The 20,653-nt window shown below is 41.3% G+C and overlaps 1 protein-coding gene across 2 annotated transcripts in view; it reads left to right on the top strand.

Moving 5' to 3' along the window:
- The window catches only part of LOC105918812 (peroxidasin homolog), a 67,483-nt gene extending 47,058 nt beyond the window's left edge, over positions 1 to 20,425 (top strand). For both annotated transcript variants that reach the window (XM_036150420.1, XM_036150421.1), the window contains 13 exons: positions 1,651 to 1,926; positions 3,468 to 3,580; positions 4,080 to 4,236; positions 5,237 to 5,345; positions 8,546 to 8,703; positions 11,974 to 12,980; positions 13,106 to 13,602; positions 15,010 to 15,144; positions 15,345 to 15,553; positions 16,423 to 16,534; positions 16,610 to 16,742; positions 18,755 to 18,868; positions 20,205 to 20,425. In XM_036150420.1, coding sequence (XP_036006313.1) covers positions 1,651 to 1,926; positions 3,468 to 3,580; positions 4,080 to 4,236; positions 5,237 to 5,345; positions 8,546 to 8,703; positions 11,974 to 12,980; positions 13,106 to 13,602; positions 15,010 to 15,144; positions 15,345 to 15,553; positions 16,423 to 16,534; positions 16,610 to 16,742; positions 18,755 to 18,868; positions 20,205 to 20,348 — 3,164 coding nt within the window. In that variant the 3' untranslated portion in view covers positions 20,349 to 20,425. The remainder of the gene's footprint in view (positions 1 to 1,650; positions 1,927 to 3,467; positions 3,581 to 4,079; positions 4,237 to 5,236; positions 5,346 to 8,545; positions 8,704 to 11,973; positions 12,981 to 13,105; positions 13,603 to 15,009; positions 15,145 to 15,344; positions 15,554 to 16,422; positions 16,535 to 16,609; positions 16,743 to 18,754; positions 18,869 to 20,204) is intronic.
- Positions 20,426 to 20,653: the final 228 nt, after the last annotated feature.

Below are 20,653 nucleotides of genomic sequence, written 5' to 3' on the forward strand. Positions count from 1 at the left end.
GACTTCCACTCACTCAAGGCAAGGAGACGGTCTGCCACTGACTGGCTGTGAGAGGCAGGCATCAATAGGCAGAGAACCAGGTGGAAAGACTTGCAGGTAATTAGAGTCGGTGCAGGGGAAGCTGCTCCACTAATAAGCTGAGTTGGAACAGAGCAGAAGGTGGAGAACAGCCTGCCAGTCCAAAAAAACAACAACCAACAGACAGGTTGCATGACAGGATACTGTAGTTTCATTTTGGTTGGTCATTGTGTTATTCAGGTTCAAACATTACGTTATTACTCTTTAGAAACTGTTTGGTGCATTTATGGCTACTTTATACTCCCTTTTCCTGATTTTTACGTATTTCTCACTTGGGCATGAAAATGTATTGTATCTATCTTGAGTCAAAAGCTTGCACACAATTGTAAAAATTATTATATACTGATGTTTTTATGGTTGCTTTCATGGGTTCATTATATCAACATTCAGCTGTCTGTGTAGCAGGGCTTTATTGCCTCCTGTGAACATGATTTCATTGAGTGCGCAGCTGAAATTATAGGCCCGACACAGCACAGGAAAGCATGGCAGCCTGTAATCCTGAGATGACACCATGTTTTTCCATGTAGTAATGGCTGTTAACATGGCTTAAAGTACATGCTGCATAATGGCACCTCAGTGTTTAAGGCGGTGTGTTGGACCAAAACCACGGTGGCAGGGTAAGACGGCTGCACAGCTCCAAACAGAGCAGAGGAATTAACAGCAAGATGAGAAAGTGAATCTAACTAGGAATCAACACTGAATTTCTTGTTTGGATTTTTCTTCTTTATGCTTGTATCAGTATTTCTGTAATATTAACAGTTTGTGTGCAGTTGCGCTCTGTGCATTCAGTAACACATTCCCAGCTGCACAGATGGTGTGTTTCTCATTCTAGTGAGTCATGGGTTTCAGTTAATTAGAATCAGACCAGTATGAAATGTCATCTGCATGTTTTTTCCCCTTGCCGCCATATAAGATGAATAAGGAGGATCATAAAGAGTATGAATTGTGAATAAGACAGTACAGCTTAAACCACATTTTTAAGAATAATCAAAACACTCTTGTAAGTGTTAAACTATCGACCTGTTCACGGTCTTCCCTGGTTCTTTGATGTGGTAATGTGATGTTTCTGTTGTAGACTTCTGTAGTAATAAAGACTCTTCAAACTGTAACTATAATTTACTTTATATTTAATCTAAAAGACAGAGGAATGTTTACAGATTCAGTACTGGGTTCTCATAACAACACAACGCAACCGGTACCTGAGAACCCTGTTTGTTCTTACAAACGGACATTAAATACCAAGCATGTATCCACCCATTCAGGGGCGGGCACAGTATGATATCAGCGTTCCGTTCATCACATTGGTGGAGAAGACCATCCAGTAATGCAGACGTCCTTGCTGACACATATCACCCATAACAGTCATTCTGTCCAGTCTCAGTATGTCAGACACTTTGCCTTCAGAGTCCGTTTATCTGTAATTTCCATGGCAACCATCTTTGCAGTCCAGTCTCTGTAACTGTAAGAGATTATGAGATTACAAAGTCGATAAGATGTTAAATTTACTCTCCACCTATCCCCATAAATAATAAAAAAATTAATATATTTCTCAATCCTTGTTCTCTTATGCAGCGAGCCCCCAGTTCACTGTAACACCACAGGACCAGTCAGTCTCGGAGGGTCAAACAGTGGATTTCCCCTGTGAGGCGAGCGGCTACCCAACGCCTCTGATCATCTGGACTCGAGGTGGAAGTCCTCTGACTTCGGACCGCCGCCTTGTCACCCTGGCCTCCGGTACGCTCCGCATCACTCGGGTGGCTGCACACGACGAGGGCCAGTATGAGTGCGAGGCGGTGAGCTCGGTGGGGACGGCGCGCACCACTGTACAGCTCACCATCGAGCAGAGAGGTGAGAAAATTGAGGAAGGTTAGAAATTTTGAGCAAAAAAAACAAAAAAAACACTTGCAGCACTGCTTTACACCAGTAATTTAAACTACTGGAGCCCCCTGTTACAGTATTACCCTGACATTGAGCTGATTAATGGTTCCTGGTAATAAAGGAAAGTAAAGCAACCTCTTAAGGATAACGCAAACACTTTAAAGTGGACATATCATGCTTTTAAATCCTTCCTTTTCACATTCAGATAATTTATTTGTGGTCTATATAAAGTGGAACAGCAATAATTTGGTGTGATATCCTCATTATTGTCGCCCAACAGCCCCTCTTTTTCTGCTGTTCTGGGGTGCGTCTGAGAGAAACTCGTTTAGGTGCGGTCTCTTTTAAATGCAAATGAGGCACTTCACACCCCCCCCCCCTCCAGTTCACATAGTGTTCCACTCCACCCTGTTTGGCCCTTTTTATAGTTTGATTGCAGAGATACAATTATCTAGCAGTGCAGAAACGTTTTTAATCCAACCGACAATTTTTACTTACCCACTTTTGACTTAGACATCCTTCAGCTTGGACTACAAAACCACAGCGAGAAATTACCATGGCAGATTTGTGAAATTGGTTATGACCTTGTTTAGCAGTTCCGCTGCAAATACGGTGACATTAGCTATGTTTACATTTATAAAATTTCACGATCGGTTTAAAATAATCGGATTGCAACGTTTATATGGGCACACAATCAACTTCTTCCATCTTCCATCTTTGCTAAACAACAAAACATAGTAAACAAAGCACTATTAGATGAGCTTGTTTGTCTCGTGCAAGTCCAGCGCCCAGGCTGGACTTGCACAATGTTCTAATGACGTTGAAACGTTACTGTGTAGGGAACAATTTTAAGCTCTTTTATTTTTTCGAACAGAAATGTTGTATCAAGAGCCCCAACAGTTTTGCTTCCCGACATATTTCCACCAGTCAACAAAGTGGAAATATGTCATGTTTACGTCATGCGCACTTGGGTCAGTTTGCCACATTCAAAATAACTTGAGCCTGACAAGCATTTATATGCACGTTGATCGGATTATCAATCAGCATAAACCTCCCTTCTCGTTTGAATTACAATTTCATTCCGATTGAGCTTAATGCAATCATCATATTCTGATTGGCTTGTTTACATGACAACTTTTTATATCCCGATTGGCCCTTTATTCTGATTACTTTTGTACATGTAAATATAGCTACTGTTGTTCCAAAAAGTAATAGGGAATAGAGAAAACTGAACGGATCCAAAAAGATGACCCAAACAGAATATAAAGATATCTACGCAGCACCTGGAGAGACTAAATTCTAATTTTCTACATTCCTAGAGACTCCAAGTACACATCAAAATGCATTTAAAGGCTAAAAAAGGTGAATTTTGCATGATATGTCCCCTTGCCTGTGCAACCCTCTTCTGCTGCCTATGGCGGTGCACTGCAGAATGCTCTGTATATATGCTTTCTATGCTGAGCTATGGTGCAAAAATCATTAACGTGCCTGTGTGTATGTTTTAACTTATTCAGTAACGCCTGTTTTCACAAATGCTCCAAGGGACCTGACTGTGGAGGCTGGTCAGGATGTGCAGATTCCCTGCAGTGCTCGGGGCCAGCCGCAGCCGGTCCTCACCTGGATAAAGGTGTGAACCATTCAGCTTCCTTGTTATCACAACAGAATTTAGGGAGTAAATTCAGTGCCTCAGCACATTGAGGTTGGTATCAAATAGTTTTTTTTTTTTTTTTTTTTGTATATTGGCAATCTTGGCAGTTGCCCAAGGCATTAGACAGGGAGAAACAAAAACACCAGATAAATAGATGGTTTGTCTGTCATTTGAACTTATACAACGTTCCTACAGCTTTTTTACCTGTGCGGTCAATGAAGAGTTGTTGCCCCTTTCCTTTTTTTATAATATTGGTAAAATATTGCGTTCTCTACCACAATACTGCATTTTACCTTGTCCCAGATACTAGATAAGGTCCTGTATTTTGTTGTTTTGGGCACAGCAGAAGCAAGGTCTTGCTCAAGCTGATATTAATGCAAGAACTGCCACTGCTCATAAAACTATAAATGTTGTTGTTGTTTTTTTTTTCCTTTGGAGCTCTCAGGTCCCTGATCCTCTTAGCTTATATGTCTTTTAGGACAGTGTGCAGATAACAGAGAGTGGCAAGTTTCACATCAGTGCAGAAGGTTACCTGGAGGTGAAGGATGTCGGCACCGCGGATGCTGGACAGTATGAATGCATCGCCCGGAACCCTATTGGATACCAGACTGCTAGAATGGTGCTTACAGTCACGGGTAAAGAAACAATTCATACCTACAGTGTATTGTGGAACCACCATCATGTCTGTGATATCCGCCTGAAAACAGACATGCACAACGATGGCATCCCTAAATATCCAGGCGAAAAGTAACCCAAGGATTATAAGAAGTCAATGTTTATCATAGATAATTCAGAGAAAATGTGAGGAATGTGAAAGAAAATGTGATCGTCCCAATGATTTAGTACGTTTGAACAACCTTTAGCCATGTTTACCAAGTCATTTTGCTCTGTATGACTTTATTGGAATCTCACATTATTGTTGTCCCATATTTATTTTATTTTGACTCTAGAATAAACAAGTTCATGGGGGACTCAATGACTGTAAGGTCCAAATCATCACATCTCCACCACCATGCTTTACAACTGTGATTAGGTATTTGCGCTAATACACGGTTTGCTTTGTTCAAATACAGCACATTAAGGCCAATCGGCTCTACATTGGTCTCATTTATCAGAATGACATGATTTCAGAAGTCATTTGGTTCATTCGTATTTTATTTAGAGAAAGGAGGCTTTCCCTTGGGCCCTTTTCCAAACAAGCCATACTTGTTTTGTTTTTTCAATCCCACTTTCATGAACTTTAACCTTGTGCATACTCACTAAGGCCTGTAGAGTTTGAGATGGAGCTCTTGAGTTTTTCTTTTATTGTATGTTTTTTGTCTAAACAGTTCTTGGTCTGACCTACTACACTGCCGAACAGTACAGAGGATCAATGTGCTCAGTTTGTGTTGGACTCTGTGTTCATTTTACAGTATCGTTGTTTTCAGTTGGCACAGAAACATGGCACGATCAGGAAGAGACTGAAGTTCTGAAGCTTTAAATTTAACACGGTTGTTGATCTAAGTTAGTTTCTGAATGCGTTTCTAAAAAGGAAACCAGAAAAGAAAGAAATACTCCATTGTTTTTTTTTTTCCTACTGTTTGGCCCGTGTTCCCTTTTAGATTCCACATTAATCTGTTTGTCTTTTTCTGTCAGTGCCCGCAATCAGCCGAGAGGGCGACACCTTTGTGAGCACATCCATAGAGCAGGCCATCCGTAACGTGGACAGCGCTATTGAGTCAACAAGGAGAAGTCTCTTTGATGGGTAGGACACGAGAAACTCACATGGCAAACACACAACTGCAAATGTATTCATTTTTTACATTTAATTGTCAATGCATTGTATGAGGACTTTATGTGATAAACGGACACAAAGATATGCATATTATGTTTTACAGGTAAGAAAATCTGTATGGTTTGTCATATTTTTAGGCGTAAACTTTGACTCGGGCTTTCCCCGTCCTTTTTGTTGTAGCTCTGGCTGTATGCTTAGACTTGCTTCCCTCCTGCAATGTGAACTCAACTGAACTTTCACCAGCGTCCTTTTCCCCACTGAAGGAATGCGTCCCCGCAGCATGACGGAAGCACCACCATGTCTCAAAATGTGGATGGTGGTGGTCAGGTTGATCTGTGGTGTTAGTTTTCTGCCACACATGGTGCTTTGCATGCAGGCCAAAAGTTCAGCGTCGGGTTTGAACTGGCCAAAGCACTTTCTGTCTCATCTTTGCTATGTTCCATACCATGGCTTGTGGCAGACAAAACAGCCAGGATTAGTATGACTTTCTTCTTTCCCAGGATGGCTTACCGTATAACTTTTTGAAAGGCAATGAAAATGTCAGAGTTTTTGTGGAAAATGTCTAGATAATTTAGCCCGGACTTCCCCCCACAGTTTTAGGTTACTCGTACCCACAGAGCTTAAAAACCTACTTGCAATAGATGCTCTCATGAGTTTAGTTGCTGTGATTGCCACAATCATTGATATGTTAGGCTTACAAAAGGCCACTTTGCTGGATAAATTAGAAGTTAACGTTGCCAAAATTTGCACTCTCGCATGGAACTTACCCAAAGAATCTTAGGGAGATTTACTGAATGCCATCCAGACGTGACAGCACACTTACATTTTCCAGTTATTGCTGTGTTGGTTTGGAAGTTGCTGTTATTGAGAGGAGAATATCTCTTTAGCCGTGTTTTAGACATGAAGGATAGTTATGAAAGCAAACCAAATGGGTTCTGCAGCTTGTGCTGCTCAATTCTTTCAGAATTTATTTTCAACGTTTTCGTCCTCAGGATATATATCATGTCATTAAAAAGGCTCAGGGTTTTTTTCAAAGGAGTACTTAGAGATGTTTCATGTTACTTCAAAGGAATTAGAATAAATATCCAGACTTGTAACTTTGCCTTGATGCATTAATCATCTTGAGGCACTCCAGATCTAGTGAGACAAAACTGTGGTCCCAAAATCTTGACTTTTAGGGGTACTGGCCTAAGCTGATTGAAGTTGCGTAAAAAGAACAACATATGGCAAATGTTTTCAGATCCACAAAACTTTATAGCACATCATCAATACATATTAAAGTAAAACAAATTTAATGTCAGCAAAACTAAATATTCTAAAACAGCTGTATGTCAGGAGTTGGAAAATGTTTAAAAAAGTTGGATAAAATCACAAAAATGTTCAAATTTCAGATGATAGCCAAGATAGCACAAGAGCCCTGGGAGGGCAGTGGTGTTTCAACTTAGTTCTTTTAAAGGTTGATTTGCATGGTTTTATTGATCGTTTTAGTCGAAATGTGATTTATGAACTGTTGTTACTATTTATATTTATTACTTTACTATTTTATTGTTGTTTTTATAAAATATTTATTTTATTAGTGACTGAATATGTAGTGCAGTGCAGCTGATCCGTGTATCCGAGGCAAATTTCTCTCAAGGGAGACTAATAACGATACTTTGACTTTGGCCCTGCTGCATTAAACCTTAAACAGTTCAATCTTTATTTGATAGAGTCCAAACAAATAAAAGCACCAACGTGCAAAGACACACAGTCGCACGCAGAGTTGGAGCAGGCCAGCGTCTCTGGGGCCTAAAACAAGTTTGCCCCAATCATGTTGGCACTTGACTTTCTCACCGAGAAACCGAGCATGTAAAACTGAAAACATGCCAAGTCATCTAGAGGGCTTGTAAATGCTGCTCCATGCTTCAAAGATCACGTTTAAAAATATCCCTTCCAGCTCTCAATACAGCTTAGTTTGAAAATCCCGCCAACCATGCATCTTTGTTCAGAAATACATTTGAATATCTACTTTCATTACTTTTCTTTGTCTTTGTCTTTTGTCTCTTGCTCGTTTCGGTTCTTGCATGTGTGAATTCTCACATTCGGGTCAAAAGGTGATGATAAAGGCATTGATGTCTGTCTCTGTGACGGATGGAGGTGACTCCAGCTAACTTTTTAGAAGTTTTCATCCTGTTGAATGATGTGGTTAGCAGTTCTGCTTTTCTTGGCACGCGCCCACATATGTAAACTCCTGCCCACACACACACACACACACACACACACAAAGGAAACAAATTCACACCCCCGTAAACACAGCACAGTCATAGATGCTGCTGAGACGAGGGGGATTTCCAGTTGTGTTTAATGACAATCACAGAATAGGATGCAGCTTTCTCCTCAACCGACGGCAATTCAATCATTTGAAGGCAAACAGGAATCCTGAGGGGGGAGCATGAGAAGGAGAGATGAGAGAGTCTGACTCAAAAACATATGCTCCGGGTGTCGGATAAATACAACCACAGACCCCGGTCGTTTTAGTAACAGGATTCATATGCGCAACCAAACCAAAGCAGCCCATAATTGTAAAGTGTAAGGAAAATAATACATGGTTTTGAACAATATTTTTATTTGCACGTGTAAACAAAACGCAGTGTTGAAAATTGCCTTCAGGAGTCACCAAGGAGTAAATGGAGTCCACCTGTGTGTGACGTTATCTTAGTGTGAATATAGCTGTTCTGTGACGCCCACCAAGGGGGATCAGCTGAGAGGCCCATAATAAGTTGAGTTTTTATACTCAACTTGTCACGCTAAGGAAGAAACAAGGGCTGCTGATCATACATTCACGTAAATCCCATTGATTGCAACAGCCTGCAAACTTGTTGACACGACAAAAGACAAAGGTCTGACTTGTGGCATCTTGAACCTCAATAATTTTCCTGAGCACCAGTGAGCCAGCATTGTTTTCACTGTAAGACGTTTGGAAGACACGGCAAATGGATCAGCAGCCCTTTGTTCTTCAGGAAGGAATGGAAGCTGCCGCAGAACAATTGTTTAGAGCAAGCTCTGCCTGGCTTTCATCACCTAAAAGTTAGAGCAGACATGTTTTCTTATTCATTCTTTCTGTTCGTATTCTGATATTTGCTTCGTCTCTCCCGCCTTTGCCTGCCTCTCCGTGCCCCTCATCTCTCCAGCCAGCCTCGTACTCCAGGGGAGTTGCTCGCTCTCTTCCGATATCCACGGGATCCCTACACAGTGGGGCAGGCGCGTGCCGGGGAGATCTTCGAGCAGACTCTCCTGCTCATCCAAAACCACGTTAACCAGGGCCTCATGGTGGACACCAACGGCACCGGTAAGGCTTATTGGAAACTTCACCGCCGCTCCTTTCTTCCCAAATGCCAGAGTTTAAATATGAGTATAAAGATGTGTGTTTTTAATATATTCTCTGTAGCAAAAAGGGCATGTTTTACATCAGCAAACAGGCTTGTCTCAGAGGCGGCCGGACTCTCGCTCAGTTGTTTCTGAAGAGGTTTCGACACCTATCCAGGAGTCTTGTTGAATTCTGGTAGCTTGCTATTGATCAACCTGCAGTTGGAGCGCTGCTGTTTTTAAGGACATGGAGGCCCATCCTACTAGGCACATTCTAAGTCAAATGCAAATCAATGACCCACCCATCATTGTCTTGGGTCGTTTGAAGCAATAGCTTGGTGTGAGTAGAGTACTTGGTCACCTGAATCATGACGAGACCGCTGATGTAATCTCTCTGGAATGTGTTGGAGGACCGAGCTGTAAACACTGGGGAGTTAGAAGCGCAATCCTCCCCCTCTGGTTGGTGATGACTTTTCTCTTCTGACCAAGATGGTTTCTTCCCCCCCCTCATTCAAACCATCTGTTCTCCCTGTCCATGATCTGGACATCATTGTTGTCAAAAGAGTGTCCTTTGTTCTTTAGGACTGCTGAATCTTGCCCCGAGCTGCTGGCCCTCCTGTGCTATGCCATGCATCTATGTAGCTGCTGTTTAGTTTCTCCAGTGTAGGAGTCTGAGCAGTCCTCACAGCATTGGACCGCACGCACAACGCTGCTCAGCTGTGGTTTGGCTGTTCCGTCTTTGGGATGAAGCAGTTTCTGTCTGAGAGTGTTATTAGGTTTGAAATTTGAGTAATGTGTTTATGTATTCAGTACTATTAAGTCAATTCTTTCATTAAATCATCAGTTACTGCAATCATAGTTGCAGTTCTTTTGCGCCTAGAGAGACTGTGAACATCAATTTTAAAGTCACAGATTCTCAGTTGGATGTAGGTCTGGACTTTGACCGGGCCCCTTCTAACACATGAATATGCTTTGATCTAAACCATTCCACTTAGCGCTGATTGTATGTGTGGAGTTGTTGTCCTACGGAAGATGAACCTCCAACTTCGTCTCAAGTCTTTTGCAGCCTCTAGTAGTTTTTGTTCAGGATTACATCCAGCCATCAACTCTGACCATATTTCCTAATCCCAATGAAGAAAAGCCACCCCACAGCTTGATGCTAACACCACCCCCCCCCCCTTGTTTCACCATGGCAAGTTGTTATGAGCAATCTTAGTTTTCTGCCAGTGTTTTGCAAGTAGGCTGAAAATGTTAGGTCTTGTCTGAGTGGAACATCTACGTATTTGCTGTACCGTACAAGACTTGTAGCAAGCAAGAGCATTTTCTTTCAACTCTTCCGGCAAAGATAAATGTGTACATTGTGTTTGTCCTATCAACAGGCCCCTCCACCTCAGCTGTGGATCTCTACAGCTCCTCCAAAGCTACCAGGGGCCTCTTAGCTGTTTCTCTGATTAATGCTCTTCCAGCTCGGCTTGTCAGTTTAGGTAGACAATCATGTCTTGGTTTTCTAGGTTTGCAGTTGTGCCATAGTCTTTACTTTAACATGTCTGCTTTGTTTCTTGGCCTTTAAGATCCAGTTTGTTCACAAATGTCCTTTAAAAAAAATGAGGCCTTGACAGAAGATATGGTTTTGTACCCAGGTTGAATTGCACATTTGTGTACTCCATTTACGAATGAGCGTATTATGAGTGTAGGCAATTAGCTGCACAAGATTTTATTTAGTGATGTAAGATTAAAAGGGGGCTGAGTAGAAACAGATCCTGCAATTGTCTTTGTAGAAAAAACCACCAACCAAAGGCACGTATCATACAGGGAGTCGTAATTGTGGAGCAGTTGACAAGGAGCCTGTAAACCGTTTTATTGACCCCACGACGTGCTGTGCAACCCTTGAAGCTGTAATCACTGCAGAGCACTGAACAAAGTTTAACATGATCTGTGTTGCACATTTAATGAGCTGTGTGGGTAGAGTTGGGTGGAGCAAGGCGGGAACTGAAGGGTTACCACACAAACATCTGAGTGTTTGCTGCTCTGCTCCTGTTAACGTGGAGGAAGGCTGGAGATGCATTGTGTGCTTGGGTGTCTGGAGCATAGACACTCTCTGCTAATGGAGATTTAATTTTTACAGAAAAAGGTTAAAGGTTAAATGCAGTGAAAACGCAGCATACATCACATTATTTTATTTTTTTTGTTATTGTTTTTTCTCCCATTTTTTTGCAGTAGGTTTCTTGACCGAGTAGTGATATATTATTATCTTTCAGAAAAGTATAGAACAAATAGCTTGTTATGGAATGGCTAATAATATGAGATGCATCTTAAGACACAAAATAAAAATGATGTCTCCAGATAAAGCTAATGCACATATTGCTGCCCCTCAGCAGAAACAGTTTTCCTCCGATTTGACTTCACCTGAGAGGTCAGCAGCAAAGTTTCTCCTATTTTTCTTTAAACATACAAATGTGCACACAAGGCACAGACAATATGTGCACAATAAGCTTTAACATTAATATCATGTGTGCAGAAAAACTCACTTTGAACTCATTGAACTTCGCCATAAATACTTGGAACAAACCCAACCAGCCCAACATGTGTGCTCATTAAATTTATGTAAATATTTTCCAGGTTTGCTCAACATATTTTAGACATTCATTCATCCATCCATCATTTTTTTTTTATTAATTTGTTTGCACATCATCCATTCATCCAGCTCTTCATTGATCTAGCTGTCCACCCATCTGTCCCAGCCACAGACGTTAAACACATTAGTAAAGAAAATGTTGGATTTTCTTACCTAGGACGCTCGCATCTTGGTGATGAGGTTTCATGTGTTACTTCAATCGGACCTGAGTTATGAGCCAGAAGTAACTAGACCCGGCCCATAAACAGAATGAGTAAAAACACATGACCCGCAAGCACTAGTCTAAAAGGAACAGTGTACATTCAATATTTGCTATCAGATACTTTGCTTTGATCTGACAAAATAGGTGATTATTTAGAAAAAAAACCCTGGAGCTAATCTGCTAAATTTATTTGTCGTAAAGTCAAACATTTAGTCAAACACATTTGTCTTCCTACTGATGACATTGGTTGTTCACTGCTTTGAGGGACTATTGTGTTTTTAATTATCAGTGGAAATATGGTTTAAATACAAAATATAATATTATTCTCAGTTGTATTTACTAGAATTTTTTATTTTGTAACCGTTTACTATGTAACCCCACTCCTAAGTTGTTGAATTTATTTTGTCTTCTTGCAGCATTTCGCTACAACGACCTGGTATCCCCCCGCTTTCTGGACATGATCGCTAACCTCTCCGGCTGCACAGCCCACCGCCGCAGCAACAACTGCTCAGACATTTGCTTCCACCAAAAGTACCGCAGTCACGATGGGACCTGCAATAACCTGCAGCACCCCATGTGGGGCGCCTCGCTCACTGCGTTCGAACGCCTCCTGAAGCCAGTCTACGACAACGGCTTCAACCTGCCGAGAGGCACCACCGACCGGGTGCACAACGGATACAGGCTGCCGCTGCCCAGGCTGGTGTCAACGACGATGATTGGAACGGAGACCATCACGCCGGATGACCGCTACACTCACATGCTGATGCAGTGGGGTCAGTTCCTGGACCACGACTTGGACTCGACAGTGGTGGCCCTGAGTCAGTCTCGCTTTTCCGATGGCCAGCTGTGCGCTCAGGTCTGCACAAATGACCCACCGTGCTTTCCCATCCAGTTCCCCGCCAACGACCAGCGGCAGCTGCGGAGTGGAGCACGCTGCATGTTCTTTGTGCGCTCCAGCCCCGTGTGCGGCAGCGGAATGACGTCTCTGCTCATGAACAGCGTCTATCCGAGAGAGCAGATCAACCAGATTACCTCCTACATCGACGCCTCCAATGTCTATGGCAGCTCGCGACACGAATCGGAGCAGATCCGAGACACGGCGAGCCACAGGGGGCTTCTTCGTCAAGGCATCATACAACGAACGGGTAAGGCACTTCTTCCGTTTGCCACGGGACCCCCTACGGAGTGCATGAGGGATGAAAACGAGAGTCCGATCCCTTGCTTTTTGGCTGGAGATCACCGCGCAAACGAACAGCTTGGCTTGACCGCCATGCACACAGTGTGGTTCCGGGAGCACAACCGCATCGCTACAGAACTGCTGAGACTGAATCCCCACTGGGACGGGGACACCATCTACCACGAGACCAGAAAGATAGTGGGGGCCCAGATGCAGCACATCACCTACAATCACTGGTTACCAAAGGTAGCTAACGGGACTTGAAGTTTTTGCTGACATTTAGTTCATATTTACACATATCTCAGTATTTTTTGGTAAAACAATCAGACCATACGGCACTAACTAGATGCACACATTTTGTTTTCCTTCAGATTCTCGGTGAAGAAGGCATGAGGATTTTAGGGACGTACACCGGTTATGACCCCAACGTCAACGCTGGCATCTTCAACGGGTTCGCCACAGCAGCTTTCCGCTTTGGACACACGCTCATCAACCCAATACTGTACAGGTTAAACGAGCACTTTGAGCCCATCCCTCAGGGCCACATCTCCCTGCACCGGGCCTTCTTCTCTCCTTTCCGCATCGTAAACGAGGGCGGCATCGACCCGCTCCTACGCGGACTCTTTGGTGTTGCAGGAAAAATGCGCGTTTCGACCCAGCTACTGAACACGGAGCTGACCGAGAAGTTATTCTCCATGGCCCACGCTGTGGCTCTGGATCTGGCTGCCATGAATATTCAGAGAGGAAGGGATCACGGCATACCGCCATATAATGACTACAGGACCTTTTGTAACTTGACCTCAGCGCAGACATTTGATGACTTGAGGAATGAGATCAAGAACCCTGATGTCAGAGAGAAACTACGGAGGTAACTATGAACTGAGCTCTGTCTTTATTGTTATGTATTCTATTCTATGTCCGTCCGTCCGACATCAAAATGCTTTGGTACCTATTAGGAATCAATCAACCCACAGTAAATTAAGACATTTGTGTGTTATCCTATTACAAATAAAGAGCTAAGAGCCTTTTTTGACAGTTTTACTTGTTTAGTTATTGTTGTTTCTATTTGAAAAGCTGTACTATTGGGATTCGGAAAGAAACGGTCATGTAAAATCAGTATAATCTCTAACCTTTAGGGTTAGAGAGATTCAAATGTAATTAAAGAAATTGCCAATCAATCTTTGTTATAACAAAAAGTAGCCAAATCCAGTCTTTAATGCCATTTGGTAAAAAGTTGTCTTTAAATTAAAAGCCCAGCTGAGTGCATCAAGTCAGAAACTATGACTTGATGCACTCAGCTTTATTTTTTCAAAATAGCAGGCAAAAGTAAAACATCACAGCCCTGTCTAGTGATGTACCAATCAGAGATCTTCTGACCTTTTTCCTATCATCGATTTTTGTCTAGCTCCATATTGCAATTTTAGATCATTTCGATTTCTCTTTTAGAATTATAAGAAAGCAACAAAATGTGTTTTTGTACTATCTGAATATTTGAAAGTTTTACCGTTTTCATAAAAAAGATTTTTTTTATAAAAAAACAACAACAACAATAACTTCTTTAAAATACCCCAAGATTCCAAAGCATTCCCTAACTTTAAATCTATAAGCACAGTTAAATAATCCTGCTTATGGAACAAAAAAAAACAGAAAGAAAAATTACATAATGTCTCTTTTAGAGCTTAAATATTTTAGTCATTTATTGTAACTTTAAAAGAGTCTGAATAATTCTTTCCGAATACAATTATTTAAATCGGGAATAGTGATGACATCTTTGATACGTGTTAAAGAAAGCAGTCATTGATGTGCAGCTCTGCAGTCAAACAGGATTTCATTAACATTTCAAATCAAAGAAAAAATGATTACTAAGCTCATAACTTAAATCTTCTTTATTGTCTGAAATTAGTGATTTTCTTTAACTGAGTCCGCTTGGTGCGTCCTGGTACCAGATCTGTATTGTGCATCCACCCATTCCAGTTTCTTAGTAAAAGATGAAATTGAGCAGCCGGTCAATTATCAGAGAAAAAAAAATATCCAAGAATTTAGTTTTATCAGCACCAGCTCTCTCATAAAATGTCTAGTTTTGTCCAAAAATATGTGAGGATCCATTTCTTTACAGAGACAACTTCTATTCTGGGCTATGACTCTTTATTAATATCTGGGTTGACCTTACAAATTTCTATGCGCTCATGGTGAAGTAGTTTCACTATTGAAATGTTGATTATGTGGTCAGGGTGGCTGCTGTTTTATTGCTCTGACAGTTCTCCTTGTGTGGCAGGCTCTACGGCACACCTCTTAACATCGACCTATTCCCGGCCCTGATGGCTGAAGACCTGGTCCCTGGCAGTAGATTGGGTCCCACCCTCATGTGTCTGCTCGCAACGCAATTCAAACGCGTCCGGAATGGAGACAGGTATGGAAGTACTGTGCAACTCACATTTCAGTTAGTACTTTAGGAACGTTTATTTTACTACTATTCTTCTCTTTTTGAGTGTTATAGAAAGCAAAAAAAAATGTTAGATAAAGCTGGATCCAGGTGTAATAACATAAACAGATACACATTATTTTGATTATCATTCACGTCTCTAATCATGTGTTTGGCTCTTTTATTAGGTTCTGGTATGAAAACCCAGGCGTTTTCACACCTGCGCAGCTGACACAGCTTAAACAGGCATCTTTAGCTCGGGTTCTGTGCGACAATGGGGACAACATCACCCAGGTCCAACGGGATGTGTTCGCAGTGGCCGACCTGCCCCACGGCTACGGAAGCTGTGCTGACGTTCCTCAGATCGACCTGCGCATGTGGCAGGACTGCTGTGAAGGTGAGACCAGTCACCTTTTCTTTGAAAAGGTGACTCTAAGTGAAAGAGTACGAGTCTTCCAGTCTTTCTTTAAGTCTTTTTTTTTTTTTCAATAATCCATTAGATGTGCTGGAAAATACCTTTTATGTAACAAACAATAGTTCAGAGTCAGACAACATGCCAAGGTCATCCATAACTTGTTTTTAGGACAATATCTGCGATGTATAAAACAGATGGAATCACTGAATGGGACTTTAAATAAAACATGAAGCATGTCTAACTTGTAATTTCTTGACTTTGCATCACACATTTGGGATTTTCTGGTGCTAATCTATGTCTCTCTGTAACTTTTACACTGATGTTTACCGTAAAAGTGCAATAAAAGAAAGCTGCTGATGAGACCTAAAAACTCTGTTCCAACACTAGCGTTTCAAAATTACAACGTTCAAGCTTGATTTATGAAACTTTTTGTAACACGTCGTCGATTTTTGGTTTTACTGTCAAAAATTGGAACAACTTCGGGTCACAAACAAACAGTTTTAGACAAACTGTAATTTCTTCTGCTTTTAATCTGTAAGGAAATGTTACGATAAGGATTTGCTCATTACTAGTTGTTGAAAAACTTTGATGTTATCAGGTGATCAAGATTTGGACCCCTTAATATAAAGCTTGAAACCTTCTATTTACGGGGATGTTTTACAAAAATCTTGGTGCCCTATACCCAAGTAAACCTTTAGGGCATTTGATTCAGGGCTGTTTTGGGGGCACAATAAGGACTGTTGTATTTTTACACGGTTGCAGATAGTTGCATTGATTGATTAGAAAAACTGAACTTGTCTTGCCAACTTATGATTGCTTGTCCTAATATTGTTGGACCTTTTCCCCCACAGACTGCAGAACCAAGGGTCAGTTCAATGCCCTATCATACCACTTCAGGGGACGAAGATCAGCTGAGCACAGCTACAAAGAGGAGAAACCTGCCAATAGCATCCAGGAGACAAGGTAGCAACCACTAAATCTTCCATGTTCATAAATTCTGGATTTAGAACTTTTTAATGTTTGCATTTGTCTTTGCAGCCCACTGGAAGGTGCCAACAACAGTCTTTCAAATGTAACTTTGAGCACCAAAACGAGCAGTGAACCTTCGGTCAGTGACTTCCAGGAGTTTGTTTCAGACATGCAGAAGACCATCACAAGCTTACGGAAACAGGTGCGTTTGGGGTTTCCAGTCTGGCAGAAGTTGCTCCGACCCTCCATAATGCAGAAAATCCAACAAGAGTTTCAAGCTAATTACTGAACACCAAGCGTAGCGTTTGGATGCTAAGATAAATCAAAACAGGAAGCTTTTCTTCCTGGTTGACATGTTTACACCCTATATCCTGCTAGTAAATGCATAAAAGACAGGAAAATACAGACATGAAAAATAAGTTCAGTCTTGCCTGAACTGAAATGGAGTGACGAGGACGCGGACTAAATCTAAATATATTTCACAAGACGGCCATTAAAAAGCCTTTATCTGGAATCCTTAAGCAAGCTTTGTAAGAAATAAAATGTTATACTTTTATGTCCCAAGAGTATTCTCCAGCAATGACCACTATTTTGTGTATCTCCCAAACTGTAGATACTTTTAGCTTTGATGAAACCTTCTTTTAATGGTATTAAAATGAGGCAAAATGCAAAGACTTATTGTTCACAATGTGATTATCACTACACATGGGAACACTATGCCTTTGTGTTCAGAATTGAACTGGCTATTAAATGCACTGTATTTACTGCAAAGGACAGCAGAGTTATGTGAGACAATTAAATTTGAAAGGAAGAGCATCTAAATTGTCAGAGGTGTGGTTAAAAAAAAATAGAAATAAATTCTGTCCAGAACAGTAATGCTATAATGGGGTTCACCAAGAGGGTTAACATGCAAGCTGCATCCACTTTGGGATTTAATTTATTTATTTCGGGATTATTTTAGATGCTGTTTTATTCACTAACATTTTAAATCCACAGTACCAAATAAAAGACACAAGAATCCACAATTTTCTAACCACATATTCCATGCACTCTATAAAAGGTGGTTGGTTATGCCACATTACAATACATTACAATAAATAATTACAATACATTACATTACAATAAATTGTTGTTCCATACTAATAGATTTTAAGTTTTGCTTAGCTATTATAGTCTTTATAGAATTAAGTGGAGGAATAGACAGTTCTCTGTTTGAACCTTCAAGTTAGGCGTGTTTCCAAACTTGCCTAGAGCGGAAGATTAATCGCTTAATGCTGATCCAACAGGAGTGGTACTTTGAGAACTATTAAATGGCTAAATTATTATCAAAGGTACCAACAGAACAGTCTGGTACGGTGCTTATAGGTGTTTTCCTGCTTTGTCAGTCCTGCTTTAAAATTGATGGGCTTCTCCTACCTGTCATGTTGTGCAAAGGACTCATACCGCTCGAACTTCTTCACTTTTCATGACAATAGAACAACACAACACAGTAAATAATCGGGAAGTGGAATGCAAACTTTTTTTTTACAAATAGAAATCTGAACTTTTAAGAACCAACTTTTATTGCAATAACATCAGAAAATGTGCCGCATTGCACATCTAGAAGCAGAACTTTTTAGCAGTTTCTTTGAAAAAGAGGAAAGAGCTCAAACTCGGTGAAGTAAGATGTGCAGCATCAGGGACAATCAATTTTCAGGCCTTGCTTGTCCAAGATTCTTATTTATTTTTAGATTTTGTCTTTAGGCCATTAATGTCCTTTTATTTTACCTATTTTATAGGAGTTCTGACTGTATGGTTAGCATCACTGTAAAGTCACACTTCCAACCTTTTGCAGCCTGTAACAGGTTTTCTTAACAGGTTTTCTTCCCAGTTAGTGTGAGCAGTTCACCTTTTTCATCTTAAGAAATGCATCCCCCACAGCATAATGCTGCCACTGCCATGTTTCACAGCGATGCTTTCTGTGAAATGTGCAGTGTTGGTTTTCTTGTGTTGTAGTTGTGATGTAATGCATATGTGGAAAAAAAATTCCAGTGGTATGAATGTTTTTTAAAGGTAGTGTGATAAAAAAAATTGAGCTGCTTTTTATCACCATGTGGCCACCAGTGGTGTTGCAGTTTAAAGCAGGCCTTAACTGCAGACTGACATACATTTGTCAAATTTGCAGCTTGCTGCTGGGTGATTTGCCCGTGCTCCATCTTTCTTGTGTTTTTGCAGATTAAAAGACTAGAAGCTCGTCTACACAAGTCCACCTGCACTGACAGTGAGGGGCGCGAGCGAACGGATGGAGAGCGCTGGAAAAAGGACTCGTGCTCGACGTGCGAATGCAGAGTATGTGTCCAGTGACGCCCCAGTAAACGAACCACACCCCACACCATGCACTCAGAACACTGATCGCATTATCTGTGAATTTCTCACTGATGATGGGATGTCTGTCCTGTTTTAAAGACCCATCTCAGCCTCGTGCAGCTTCCTGGCACCGGTGTGCATTCTCTTGCCACGTTTCTCTCATTCCTTGTCTTGTTCCAGCTGCCAGTTCGTAACTTCGCACACCTGTGATATACCTCCCTCATGATAAATCCCAGTGCTACCGAGCTCCTTTTTAGTGGCAGCTTACTGAGCTTACAGTGCTTCAACACACCAGTTAGTCTTTTCTCCTTTTCTTTTTCCCATGTGGCTTTGTGTAATTGGAGGCTTTTCAGGATTATTCCTGAAAGGCATGACAAAGTAAACTGTTACTCTCAAAAGTTTTTTGAGGCTCATCTTTTGCTTTGTGTTTAAGATTAAAATCTAAAAGGTGTTGCATGTTTGTAACCACAGGCAATGATTCAAAAGCAACCTTTGCTATAATTATAGGGGTAGGTTTTTGGAGAATACCTCTAGCAGCTTTGCACATCTGGAGACTGAAATGTTTGCCTATGTTTTTTCAAAACAGCTTAAGATGAGTCCAGTTGGATGGAAAGCATCTATGAACATCAACTTGCATGTCTTTCTTCAAATTCTGAAGCGCATTTAGGTCTAGACTTTGACAGAGCCCTTCTGTCATATGGATATGCTCACATCTAACCTTTTCCATCTTAGCTCTTGTTTGTTTTAGATTATTTGTCATGTTTGACGGTTGAGCAGAACCTAAATGCACACAGGAGAGAGGCAGGTGCATAGTGGAACAGTTATTAAATGACGAAACTAACAAACTTCTAGACATAAGAGATACCAGGAACTACGAGGATCAGCTGAACATAGGAAGCAAGACAAGGAAAACAGCAGAAACCAGAGAATGGCAGGAAGTGAGAGGATTAAAGCTGGGGAGGCTGACCACTAGAGTGAAAGCAGATGGGACTCATTTGACAGAATAAATGTCAGTTGTGAGGGAAACATGCAGGGGGCAACTGAGAGAAAATGACCAGGATAAACAGAAACTAAAAAAAGAATGAAAAGCTACAAGATTACAACACAAACCAGAATTTAAATCTGGAACATCATGCATAACAGAACCGCGAATAATCACAAAACAAAATACACTTTTATATGGATTCATATGTTTTTTTTTTTTCTTGAGATGATTTTATTAGAAACAACATAGACTCTTGTTAACATAAATGGTTTATTACTTTTTGCTTTCTAATGTAGTCCCTGACCTATTGTTCCCTCTGCCGCCTAACCCCAGGACACCCAGGTGACCTGCTTCGTCGAGTCGTGTGCCGCCGCCGAGTGCAAACAGCCCATCAAGCTAAAAGGTGCCTGCTGCCCGGTGTGCCTCGAGCAGGAAGATGGCAACAAAAGGCAAAAAGCGGAAACCCGCCACAAGTAAATTTCAGGACCCCCTCCTCCCCACCCCAACAACCTCACACCATAACAATCTGGTGCCTGAAAATCACAAAAAAAAAACAAAGGAGATGGGACTGACTCATAGCCACAGTTGACCTCGACAAACCCAACAGCCTCTCAGTTTTGTTTTGTTTGCTTTTTTTATATCAGGGGAGCATTTTATTTTATTATTTTTTTGTGGCTATTTCAGATTTCCAGTTTTTCCAGAGCCAGCAGCCTGGGGCTCAGTTTGAAATCCTTCAGCAATAAGTCAGCAAGCACTCCACGGATTTACTTCTGTAGCAGCGA

The sequence above is a fragment of the Fundulus heteroclitus genome, chromosome 19 (genome assembly GCF_011125445.2).
Source record: "Fundulus heteroclitus isolate FHET01 chromosome 19, MU-UCD_Fhet_4.1, whole genome shotgun sequence".
Classification (NCBI taxonomy): Eukaryota; Metazoa; Chordata; class Actinopteri; order Cyprinodontiformes; family Fundulidae; genus Fundulus; species Fundulus heteroclitus.